The 12,498-nt window shown below is 55.4% G+C and overlaps 1 protein-coding gene across 3 annotated transcripts in view; it reads left to right on the forward strand.

The window, feature by feature from the left end:
- RNF213 (ring finger protein 213) overlaps positions 1-12,498 on the forward strand; it is a 105,281-nt gene that overhangs the window by 65,011 nt on the left and 27,772 nt on the right. For all 3 annotated transcript variants that reach the window (XM_047093963.1, XM_047093964.1, XM_047093966.1), the window contains 10 exons: positions 46-165; positions 606-745; positions 968-1,112; positions 1,317-1,455; positions 4,067-4,258; positions 5,327-5,472; positions 6,863-7,017; positions 9,021-9,239; positions 9,534-9,715; positions 10,270-10,390. In XM_047093963.1, the coding sequence (XP_046949919.1) occupies positions 46-165; positions 606-745; positions 968-1,112; positions 1,317-1,455; positions 4,067-4,258; positions 5,327-5,472; positions 6,863-7,017; positions 9,021-9,239; positions 9,534-9,715; positions 10,270-10,390 (1,559 nt within the window). The remainder of the gene's footprint in view (positions 1-45; positions 166-605; positions 746-967; positions 1,113-1,316; positions 1,456-4,066; positions 4,259-5,326; positions 5,473-6,862; positions 7,018-9,020; positions 9,240-9,533; positions 9,716-10,269; positions 10,391-12,498) is intronic.

Genomic DNA, 12,498 nt, shown 5'->3' on the forward strand with positions numbered 1-12,498 from the left:
CCAGGAAAAGCACGGGGACGTTCTCAGTGGCTTCGTTCCTCACAGGGCTGTGGCAGTCTGTGCACATTGACGACCTGTGCAAGTCCACGGTCATGGTTTCGGACGTGACTAGATTGCAGGATGTGACCATCAGCCAGCTATTTAAACCAGAAGGGGACTCCGAGTGTAAGTCAGGAGGAAGCCTTTGGGGCCGTAGGTGGGACAGTACGAGTGGTGGCCGGGAGCACGGAGGAGCAAGGAGGTCCCCATTGAGTCCCCGCACCTGCCCTGACGGGGGGGGGGGGGGGCAAGTCCCAGGACACCTTGCGCTGCTTCCAAGGCCAGGCACAGGTCAGCATGCCCAAATGGGAAAATGGGTCCTGGTGGACACACCGGGCTGTGAAATGAGGCCTGTGGTGCATGTCAGACTCTGGTCGCCAGCACCCCGTGTCAGCCGTGTGAGCCCATGACGGGAGGGAAGGTCGGTGCTGGTGGAGCCCGTGACCCGGGCCTGCCGGAGCCCGGCCCGTGTGACCCACTGCGGGGGTGAGGGACCAGGGAGGCCTGCGGGCAAGCGCCCGAGTGCGGCTCCCTTTCTCCGCGGCTTGATCACACTTCTGTTGCAGTGGAGACGGGACACGGGGCCGGTGACAGCCTGGAGGAACCGATGGAGACCGAGTCTGTGGGGTCAGAGGAGGCGCCAGGGGTGGACCTGGGGACGGAAGGCTCGACGGCGACGGGCAACGCTGAGCAGGGCGGAAGCCACGTGAGTTCTGGCTCTTTCTAGTTCTGGGGCCTCCCGGGACGCGGGCCCACCCAGCAGGCGGTCCCCTCCGGTCTCCCGGAGTCGAGGCCCTGGGCCAGGGCGGGATCTGACCGGGCTGGATCCCTGGCGGGGCCCGCGGCCCCTGACAGCGACGCTCGAGGGGTTGGGGGGGGGGGGGCGGCGTGGGGCGGGGAGGCCTGACTGTCCCCGTGACACACGCAGATCGTGGACGCCACCAGCTTGCTGAGGAGCTGCATACAGAGCGCCGTGGGCACGCTCCGCGACCAGGATGGCCGCCAGCGCAGCATGCGGAGAGTGGAGATCCTTCTCGGCCTCCTAGACGAGGACGACGACGACGAGGTCAAAGGTACGGGGCCCCACGGGCGGCACGGGGGGAGCGCGACCGTTGCCCCCGTGGCCCCAGGGCTCGCAGGGGCCGCGGGTGCAGCAGGGACCTCGGTGCAGCTCCCAAATCTCGCCCGAGACCCTGGGGTCACTGGACGTCCCTCAGAGCCCCCCGCTCGATGCCCGTGGGGGATGCCCAAGGCACATGCCCTCTGCTTTTCTGCAGCCGCGTTCTTGCGGGCATCCAAGGCGCGCCTCTACGTGCTCCTAAAGCAGCAGGAAGACCAGTCCCCGTTCAACATGAAGGAGTGGGTGACCCGGGAGGCCTCGAATCAGGACGCTCTCCAGGAGGCAGGCACATTCAGGTACTGGGCCGTGGGGGGGGGGGTGGCTCGGTGTGGCAGTGGGACACGAGCATCCCGGCCGTGGACGGCTCGCCCACGCGCCTCGTCTGCAAGCTCCGTGCGGTTCAGAGCGGTCCCTGTTTTCCCCAAAGGGGGCAGAATGGTCTGGGTGGAGGTCAGATGGGGTTTGCTAGACTCTGGTCTCCTTTTCTGTGTGTGCACGTTTTGTCGTAAGAACAACACCCAACTTAACAAAAGTAGAATGTGTGTCCCCGCAGGGTGTTAACCCCGACCAGCGTGGTCGTCCGTGGAAATGGCTGCTGTTTTAGGTTAACGGGGAAGGGGACAGGCAGGGAAGGAAGGGGAATGATTTTCTCAGGCCTGCTGCTTAGTCGAAGTCATTTGATAATACAGACGTCGGGTCCGGGAGTATTCGTGTATCACCCGTGGTCCTTTTTCCGTAAAACCTGGACCCTTTTCTCAGGACTAAGTCAAGACACCTGGTGTTCTGGAGGGAGGCGGGACACGGTGGGTCCCACAGGGAAGGACCAGCCGCCCCGAGTCGGCAGGGTCCTCTTAGGCTGGTCACACATCCTCGTGCCCTGGTTCCTCACTTCTGAAGTAACCTTCGGCTCCTCTGGTCTCATACGGGTCCGGTCTTCCCCAGCCGTGATCGGCATGGCCTTGGGACCCTGCCTCTGTGTGATGGGCTGGCGGGAAATGTGGGAGCCCCCAGAGTTCCTGCTACTGGTTTCGTTGCTGTGGGGGGCAGTTCCTGCTTCTGTGTTTTTCTTTACTTATCCTTAGTTTCTTTCCCACTCACGCTTTCTGAGTAAGGAATTTTATAAGATCAGATATTAATCTAGATCATTTTCCTTGGTTACGCCTTACAGATATTATATTTTTACTTTTTTAACATTTCTTAATTTTCGACAGAGAGAGAGCGAGCGAGCAGGGAGAGGCAGAGAGAGAGGGAGACACAGAATGGGAAGCAGGCCCCAGGCTCCGAGCTGTCAGCACAGAGCCTGACGTGGACCCAGGGCTTGAACTCACAAGCGGTGAGATCGTGACCTGAGCCAAAGTCGGACTGAGGCACCCAGGCTCCCCACCCCCCTTACAGATGTTATTAAATATTTAACTTCATATCAGTAATCCTTAAAATCTGTACTTTTGGTTTCCCCTTCACACCGCCCCTCCAGCGGCCAGACTCCCCACACTCGGCAGGTGTCCAGAGCGGTGTGTGGGGCCCCTCCTTGTCACTGCTCTGCTGTTGGCTGTATTGAGACTGGCCCACCCCTCAGCAGTTGCCGGGGGTGTCTGAACACCCCTGCATGGGGTGGTCAGACCACAGCTGTAACTCACCTGTGTCGGGTGTCAGGTGGGCTTTGGAGCCTACTAGTTCACTCTCACAAGCCTCTGGGGGCCACTCTGTTTACCGTCCATGTACTGGGGACCTAAGTCACTTCCCTTCTTGCGATTAAAGTCCAAATCTTTGGGGCGCCTTGGTGACTCAGTCAGTTGAACATCCGACTTCGGCTCGGGTCATGATCTCTCAGTCCGTGAGTTCGAGCCCCGCATCAGGCTCTGTGCTGACAACTCGGAGCCTGGAGCCTGCTTGGGATTCTGTGTCTCCCTCTCTTTCTGACCCTCGCCCACTTTCCCTCCCCCCACCACCCCCCCCCCCCCCCGCAAATAAATAAACATTAAAAAATGAATCCAAGTCATTTTAGTCTTGGTTTTCCCCGATGCCCGAAGCCTGCATACCTGTCCAGGTACACCTTCCCCTCTCCCCCCACTGCCGGCTTCTACATTTCATCCTGTGGTTTCCTACGCTTTTTCTACTCAGGCATTTTTTTCTGTAAATCAAGTGCTCTCTTGACTGTTAGTGTGCTTCGTTTCCTCCCTAGACGCTTGTGAAATCTCCACAGGTCCCTGCACACCGCGTACTTTTAAAAGGAAAGTATTTCTCTCTCTTCTTTTTACAGTGGAACCTGACTTTTTCTCCCCAACGTAACTACTTGGTAGTAGGTTCCTTGCAGGGTATTATAGAGTTTATGATCACGCATAAACATCGTTATAACAGCAAAGTACAACAGCGTTAACAGAAGCAGGGAAATGTGTGTACGTATGTAAACCCTTTTGGATCCAATGTCCACAGACATGAGTAAAACCATGTTTTAGAGAAGCGTGTACTTTCCTGTTTAACTTGACCCCCAACACACTTATTTTGGCCTGTGCTTTATCGTTTTCTCCCTGCAACTGTTGTTTGTTTTTTCTTAAAGTAACTTTTTTTCCCCCAAATGAATGTGGTCCCTATTTTCTGTAGAGAGCCTTTACTTGCTTTGGGGAAATAGCTATATAACAAAACACAACGGATGCTGCTTGGAAACTGATTCGATGTAGAATTAAGGTCCATTCCCGTCCCGTCTCCAATCTATTTCTACCTGTGAACTTTTCTTCGGGTACCTAAAAACGATGCCAGTTTCCATGTGTTGCCAGAGCTGTGGTGTTGCATCGATAGACCAGGTGTCTCGTGACCAACGAACCGAATGTCAACAGAATGGAGCCCCCCCCCGCCCCGCGCTCCGTGCTTGCCGAGCTGGCACGCGGTCTCCTCTCTCCCCCACTGCAGGCAGACCCTCTGGAAACGGGTCCAGGGTGTGGTGACCCCCCTCCTGGCGAGCATGGTGTCCGTCCTCGACATAGACAGCAACCTTGAGCTACTGATCAGGCCAGACTCTCCATCCTGGACAAGAGATCTTTGGATGTTTATTTTCCGTGACATCAAGCTTCTGAACATTCCTCTTGTGACAAATGACATGAGGTGAATAAGAGAATTGTGTGTGTGTGTCTGTGTGTGTGTGTGTGTGTGTGTGTGTGAGTGAGTGAAGGGAAAAAACCGTAAGGCAGGTGCGGTCTTAACATGCTCATCCAAGTAGTTGATGAAGTGTATGTATCGACGTTGGAATCACATTTATTTTAGATGCTGGATCTGGGGCGCCTGGGTGGCTCAGTCATTTGAGTGTCCCACTGTTGATTGCGGCTCAGGTCACGATCTCGCGGTTCGTGGGATCGAGCCCCAAGTCGGGCTGTGAGCACTGAGCACGGAGCCTGCTTAAGATTCTCTCTCCTTCCGCCGCTGCCCCACTCACACGTGCACGCACTCACTCTAAAATTAAAAATTAAGAAATTAAATGCCGGGTCTGTTTGCAGCCTAAGGGCGATGGCATCGCTGTAACAAACGGGGGTTCCTGAAAGTTCTGAGAATTCCTTGTTTCACTCCCCTTCCTCATGGCCCTGCTTTCAGAGCACCACCCCAGGTACAACTGCCAGCTTGGGCCTCATCCGGACTGGCGAGGCTGTGCTTCGGAGAGCCCTTGGATCAGTCAGCTCTCCCTGCCCCTCATTCCGTGGCGGGACCCGCATACCCCGCCCCGGGCCTGCCCTTGCGCAGCTCACTCTCAGCCGGCCTCCCAGCAGTTTCCTCTTTGGCTGTCAGGGGCTTCGCTTTTGGAGTGTGGGTGAACAAAGAATATTCGAGTACGTGGGATCCTGGATCTCGAGTGGAAACACTTATTTAGACGACAGGGCACTGTCGACCCTGAGGGAAAGGGTCGCCTCCGACACGCCGGGTTCTGTGTCGAAGGTGGACGGCGAGGGGAGGTCCAGGCACCGCACGGCCCGGTTCTGCCCCAGCCTTTGGGCAGCCTGCTTGACTTCCCAGCCTTGTTTCGTTGTTGTCTGTGAAACAGATGACATAGGGACGCGCTTGAGTGCGTTTATAACGGAAGCCCTGAGCTGTGATCTGGGCCAGGCTTTTAGGCACCTGTGCTGTTGAGCGTGGCATCAGAGGTGGGGCTTGTGTCGTGAGCAACCCCTTGTCTGGCTGCAGATCTAAGAGTGAGGTGCCCTACATCATGGTGCAGAACTACATGACCCTTCCGGAGGACATCTCCAACGACATCCCGTTTGGCTGGAGAATCAAAGGGTATCTGGAGGAGCTGTGGGTCCAGGCTCAGTACATCACTGGAGCTGAAGGTGAGCCCCCGAGGATGCCGGGAAACGGGACCGTGTGCTGGCTCCCCGTCGTAAGTGGGCCATTCCCACTCGGAACCTTCTAGGCAGTTCGGGCATCAGGACTCGGGAGACGGCCCGAGCTGAGCCTTTCCCAACAGTGTCAGCGACGTAAGCGAAGTTCTGTCCACACCGCGCGGTCAGTGTCCTCGGAGTCATGTGGCTCCTTGCTCTGCCGTCACAGGTCAAGCAGGCCTGGCCATAGGCATATCCCGGGAAAACCAGGAGTCACGCATCCTTGGGAAAAGTCATCTTTCCATCTTTCATGCACGAAGTAGACTTTTCAAAGTTTACTCATAGTATTGCCTTTAAAGAAGCCAGGTCAGGGGCGCCTGGGTGGTTCAGTCGGTTAAGCGTCCGACTTCGGCTCAGGTCATGATCTCACGGCTCGTGAGTTCAAGCCCCGCATTGGGCTCTGTGCTGACAGCTCAGAGCCTGGAGCCTGTTTCAGATTCTGTGTCTCCCTCTCTCTCTCTGACCCTCCCCCGTTCATCCTCTGTCTCTCTCTGTCTCAAAAGTAAATAAACGTTAAAAAAAAAAAAAAACAAAAAACAATGTATTAAAGAAGCCAGGTCAAGGGCGCCTGGGTGGCTCAGTCAACCGGTTAGGTGTCCAATTTCAGCTCCAGGTCATAATCTCGCCATCCATGAGTTCGAGCCCCGCATCGGGCTCTGGGCTGACAGCTCAGGGCCTGGAGCCTGCTTCGGATTCTGTGTCTCCCTCTTTCTCTGCCCCTCCCCTGCTCGCGCTCTGTCTCTCTCTCTAAAATACATAAACATGAAAAAAAAAGTAGGTCCAGATACTTGAAGACGAACTTACTTCTCTAGGTAAGCATTCTGCAACGTTTTCAGAACAAATTGAAGCCGTCTCTGTCCTGAGGAAGGAGTATTTCCTTTTTCGAGGCTGTACCCGTACTGCCCCTGCTTTCCTGTGATAGCGTGTGGCCTGCGGGCTGGCACTCGTCCCCTAGAGGCAGATCTTCCTGGTGTGAGCAGCGTGTGACCCCCAGCCCCCGAAGAGCGTGACCCACTCAGACCCCGGGATTCCCAAAGCATGACATGATTTGCTAGACATAAAACCTGTTCTGTCTGCGGTCGTCTTATCCCTTTGGGGCCAACTGGGCTGGTGGTGACTGAAACTGAGTATGTATTCTGCCTTCGTTTCCGTTATCCCGCTGGAAAGGCATCCGAAGTGTCTAGAAAAGGCCGTTAAATCATGCGGCTTACTCCCGTTTGCCGGGAGCTGCCCTTCAGCAGAGCCTTATCCTTGCCCGGGGGACACTGGGGTTCTGACCGCAGGCCAGGAGACTCGCCTCAGGCTCTCCCTCTGCGCCATTCTTTGCTCTGCTCTGCAGGACTGTTGAAGAAGTTAGTGGAAATCTTTCAGCAGACCTCTCTGGGCAGGTTTCTCGCTCAGCTCAGCGCAGAACAGCAGGAAGAACTCTTTCTGTGCTACATAAAGGACTTCCTCCTCTTGACGATGAGAGTGTCCACGTGGGAAGAACTGAGGGTAAGTGCTCACTCTGGGGCAGGGGAGGGGGCCGCTGGTGTCTGTGCGGCTGCGCCGCACTGTCCCTCCACCCTCAGCCCCCTATCCGGGGCCCCCTGCGTCACGGGCTTTCCATCCACGCAAGGAAGACCTCCAGTGTCCCTGTAACACCTTTTTGTTTTTTATTTACTTTATTTTATTATTTTTTTAACACCTTCTTTTCGGGGCGCCTGTGGGGCTCAGTCAGTTAAGCGTCCAACTTCGGCTCAGGTCATGATCTCACGGTCCGTGAGTTCGAGCCCCACGTCGGGCTCTGTGCTGACAGCTCAGAGCCTGGAGCCTGTTTCAGATTCTGTGTCTCCCTCTCTCTCTGCCCCTCCCCCACTCATGCTCTGTCTATCTCTCTCTCAAAAATAATAAACATTAAAAAAAATAAAGAACACCTTCTTTTCAAATGTGGAGTCTCTCTTGAAGAAAATTAGGTAAATATTTAACTGGCCACTACAGGTAATAACTAACTGAAATTTCAGTGGAAATTAGGACACTTCTGATTACCTACTGGGTTCACACTTGAGAGTATGTAAAAAAGGAAAGTGACCCATTTAAGGACAACATACTTATCACCAGCGTGATTAAGGGCTAACAAAATATGCTTAGGAACCCCGGAGGGGCCTGGCGGGCTCTGTCGGGGGAGCATGTGACTCTTGATCTCAGGGTCGTGAGTTCAAACCCCATGTTGGGTGTAGAGATTACTTAAAAAAATAAATAAAATATTCTTAGGAATCAATAAGAAAGTTCCCTAATTTTAAAAACTAGATGAAAGTTATAAACCAAGTATTAACAAAATAATTATGCAGAGATCCACAAAACAGAAAAACTGACCAGCCTCACTGATAAGTCAACAATACCTGATCGGTTTTTAGGTTTTAGGTTCTTGCCCATGTGGCAAGACTGTTTTTTTTTTTTTTTTAATGTTTATTTATTTTTGAGAGAGAGACAGACAGACAGAGCATGAGCAGGGGAGGGGCGGAGAGAGATGGAGACAGAATCCGAAGCAGACTCCAGGCTCCGAGCCGTCAGCACAGAGCCCGACGCGGGGCTCGAACCCACAAATCATGAGATCATTACCTGAGCCAAAGTCGGATACTTAACTGACTGAGCCACCCAGGTGCCTCTGAAGACATGTTTTCTTTTTTTTTTTATTTTTTTTAACATTTATTTATCTATCTCTGAGAGACAGAGCATGAATAGGAGAGGGGCAGAGAGAGAGGGAGACACAGAATCTGAAGCAGGCTCCAGGCTCCGAGCTGTCAGCACAGAGCCCAATGCGGGGCTCGAACTCACGAGCCTCGAGATAATGACCTGAGCCGCAGTCGGATGCTTAACTGAGCCACCCAGGCGCCCCGAGACTGGTTTTTAACTGGACCCAGAAGCACCCCTGTTACAGATGGTGTTGTGAACCAGCATGTGCTTCTGGAAAAGTCCGAGGGGTTGTATCGAGAGCCTTAGAAAATCTGAAGTGGTGTCTCTGTCCTGGGCGTGTTACCAGATGCGGAGAAACATTTTATCCACAAGAATGTTCTTTCCAGCTTTGTTTCTTAAAATGGCAAAAAAAAAAAAAAAAAAAAAAAAAAAAAGGAAACAATTTAATTGTCCATAATTAAAGGCCAGACAAATTAAGTGACAGCTGTTTGATTGGTGACTGGTTGTTTTAATGGGCACACACGTTCGCAGTGAGGGTCTCCCAACGTAATTAACGACGGAGAAATGTTCACAATGTGATGTTAAGTGGGGAAAAGAATCAGACATACACCATGGTCATGATCTGGGGACAAAACGGGGACAGGGTACAGATAAGAAAATGCCTAGACAGGGTGACACCAAGACGTACCCAGGGACCGTCACAGTGTGTGTGGTTTTTAAGTTTCCCTTGTGTCATTTTTGAGCGGTCGGGATTTTCCACCGTCAAAACATAGCTTTTGTTTGCTTTCCAGTTTACGCTAAAAGCTTGCTTCTCGTCCCAGATTTTGCAGGTGGCGCTGTGGTCCTGCATCTGTCAGCTGCAAGCACAGAGGCCACAGGAAAGGGTCTCCTTACCGTGGGTGCACGTGGCTTATCAGCATTTCCGGAGCCGGCTGCAGAACTTTTCCCGAATCGTGACCACCTACCCCCAAGTCCTGCAGATGTTACTCTACAACGTCATGGGAACCGTAAGGAACGACAGACTGGACGGACCCGAGCTGGTATGGCCTCTCCCGGGTTCGTTTGTGTTCACGGTCTGGGCTTGGCCTTCCTGGGGCAGGTGGGGGGCAGGTGGGGGGTGCTTCCGTGGCCGCCCGGGACAGGAAGCCCCAGGAGCCGTGTTCTGCCTGGGAGACCCCTTCCCGGGACAAGAGGGGAGTAGGCGACGAGCCTGGAACAGAAGAACACGGGCTCACAACCTGGACCTCTGGGCTTAGGATATTAGAGCAGCCACAGGGGGCGCTGCTTAGTCAGGGGTTTGTTCTCTGTCCACCCGCCACCCCACCTTCCGCCAGACTCTGGATGCATTTGCAGCGATGGCCTGCACGGAGATGCTGACAAGAGACATCCTGAAGCCCAGCCCCCAGGCTTGGCTGCAGATGGTGAAGAACCTGTCCATGCCGCTAGAGCTCCTGTGCTCGGACGGGTACCTGCAGACCTGCGGGGAGATGGCCAGAGATGTCATCAGGGAGGTCAGGTGAGGCCAGGAGCCCGGCCCCCACCAGCCCCTTCCCCACGGGCTCATGGGGTCGTCTTGCCACAGAAGAGGGTCCTCTCTTAATGTCCGCTGAGTCTCCTTCACCGCCAGGCATCATGCCGACACTGGAGATGAAACAGACAACAGGGCATTCAGGGAGCCCCGAGGGGGGCGGGGGGCGTGGAAAGGGGAGCAGCAGAGCCTACGGTCCCTGCAGTCCCCGCAGGAGAAGTGCTGGCAGAGGGGAGCAGCAGGAAGGGGCCCTGGGCGGGCGGCAGGGCCGCGGGGAGGGGACAAGCAGTCAGGGTAGGTGTCCCGCGGGGGCACATCCCGTGCCGGCCTTCCTGGGTGAGGCGGGACTCCTGACCCCGAGTCTGCGGGAGGGCGTGGGGGACACGAAGGTGACTGGGGGCGGGAGCACGCCGCAAAGGGCTCCTCCTGGAATCTTCCGTCCGCCTTCACCGCATCCCTGTCTCGGATCCCTCCCTGCACCTTTGTCCTGGGGTCTCAGGCACTATTGTCCCAGCCCAGTGACCGACCACCTGCTCTTACAGAACCCAGTGGAACCGCATTTTCCCCGTGGCCCTGTTCGTGGAGCACGTGCTCCTGGGGATCGAGAGCCAGATCCCCGAGCTGTGCGAGCTGGTGACCGAGTACGTCTTCCTACTGAACAAGGTGAGCTCGGGCTCGGCAGGCGCACTTGCCGGGGACGCGGGAGCTCCCGGCCTAACCTGCCGTCACCCGCGGGGTGAGCGTCCTTCCCGCTCTCTGCCCATCTTACCTGGGAGCGCAGCGGGGCGCACTTCCTCCGCGGCGGCCGTCAAGCCTGTGTGTTTGCCATCTCCGTGGCCACGCGCTTAGCGGAAGGTGATCTCTGCCTCCGTTACCCCGGGAGCTTTGCGCGAACGCACCTGATGGTGTCAGCTGTCCGGGCTTTGACGTGCAGGCCGCACGCTCCGAGGAGGGCGGGTATCGGTGGTGGAAACGAAACGCGAGCTGACGTGCCTCTCGTAGGACAGTGGGAGCCTCGGCAGTCGGGGCCGCGGGCCGCTCCCCGGGTCGGGTGTCCCTGCTCCTGCGTGCTGTCCTTCTGTCGTCCTCACTATACAACCTCCACCGTGTGCTCTGAGAAGGCTGTTCCCGCTGTCGCCACGGGCCGTTTTTTTTTTTTTTTTTTTTTTTCAACGTTTATTTATTTTTGGGACAGAGAGAGACAGAGCATGAACGGGCGAGGGGCAGAGAGAGAGGGAGACACAGAATCGGAAACAGGCTCCAGGCTCTGAGCCATCAGCCCAGAGCCCGACGTGGGGCTCGAACTCACGGACCGCGAGATCGTGACCTGGCTGAAGTCGGACGCTTAACCGACTGCGCCACCCAGGCGCCCCTACCACGGGCCGTTTTAAGAGCACAGCCCAGAATGTGTCCACCCGCTTGAGGTCGCGGCTCGCCGTCCTGAGCGTAGTCACAGCCCCACCTGGCCGCCAAGGAGGCGGAGAAGCCCCTAGTCCGGACTCCCACAGCCCGGTAGAACCTGGAGGGCCGTTTTCAGGGAGGGAAGAGTGGAGAAAGAACTCTAGAAAACGCTGGCCTCTGCCACCCTGGCGGCGGGACAGGCACGCATGACTCCCTTCTTCCCGCACAGAGGCCAGTCCCGCGGGGCCCCTAATGGCCAGGTGACCGGCTGGCTAAGAGATGAGTCATCCGGCCCCTGCACACCGGTGTGCACGCACTCAGGGATCGTCAGGCCCGGCCTGTGGGGTGATGTTCCCCAGAAACGTAGTGGGCTTCTGGCTGGCTTTCCAGTGAGATCCACGCGTGAGGGACCCCGGCTAGAGGTCTTCGCTCATTCATTTTCACACCTGAAGGCTCTTGGGTCTATGGCCTCAGGCGATGCTCGTCCCCTCCAAGGACAGCCTTGAGCCCACTCACGTTGCCTGGAAGGCTGGCTCCTGTGGTCTGCCCGGAAGAAAGTCTTAACCGGAAAGACAAGGGGCCTCCACCCTTCTCTTCTTGTGAGGCCGCCCTAGAGTTGGCCTGTGCCAAGAGTCAGCAGAGCCTCCCACAGGACTCTGGTAAAAGCTGCAGGAGGGTGGATATTCTGAGTTTTCTCAGTTCTGATAGAAAGGATGGGTGGGTGGGTGGATAGGTGTAGGTACATAGGTAGCTAGATATAGATACATACATACTAGATGAATGAATAATAGATAGATGATAGGTAGATCGATACTACGTAGATAATAGATGATTGATAGATAGATAGATAGATAATAGATACAGGGAGGGAGGGAGTTCTCTTGCCCTGTGATCCGCCTTCCACGGTGTCACGGATGACAGTCTCACCGGATGTTTTGCTGACTTTCCAGTCTGTAACACTCTATCCTTAACCATCCACTGTCCAACCACTAGACTGCTGCCATTTTTTTTTTTTTTTTTTTTACTGTGGGAAGATACACATCACATAAAATTTGCCACTGTAACCATCTGTAGGCCTACAGTCAAGTGGCGCTGATTGATTCACACTGTTGCACAACCATTCCCCACTCTCTGCCTCCAGAACTCTTCTGTCTCGCAAGACGGAAACTCTGCCCCCATTGAACACCAGCTCCCGGTTCCCCCCCCCCGCCGGGCCCTGGCGCCCACCATCCTCCTTTCTGTCTATGGTTCTGAGAACTCTAGGGACCTCACAGAAGGTGAACCCTATGGCATCTGTCCTATGGGGACGGGCCGATGTCACTCTGCATGTCCTCAGGGCCCACCATGTTGTAGCAGGTGTCAGGACCGTC

This window comes from Lynx rufus, unplaced genomic scaffold, assembly GCF_022079265.1.
Source record: "Lynx rufus isolate CCGP_SWC_20201006 ecotype Redwood Valley unplaced genomic scaffold, mLynRuf1.p SCAF_37, whole genome shotgun sequence".
Classification (NCBI taxonomy): Eukaryota; Metazoa; Chordata; class Mammalia; order Carnivora; family Felidae; genus Lynx; species Lynx rufus.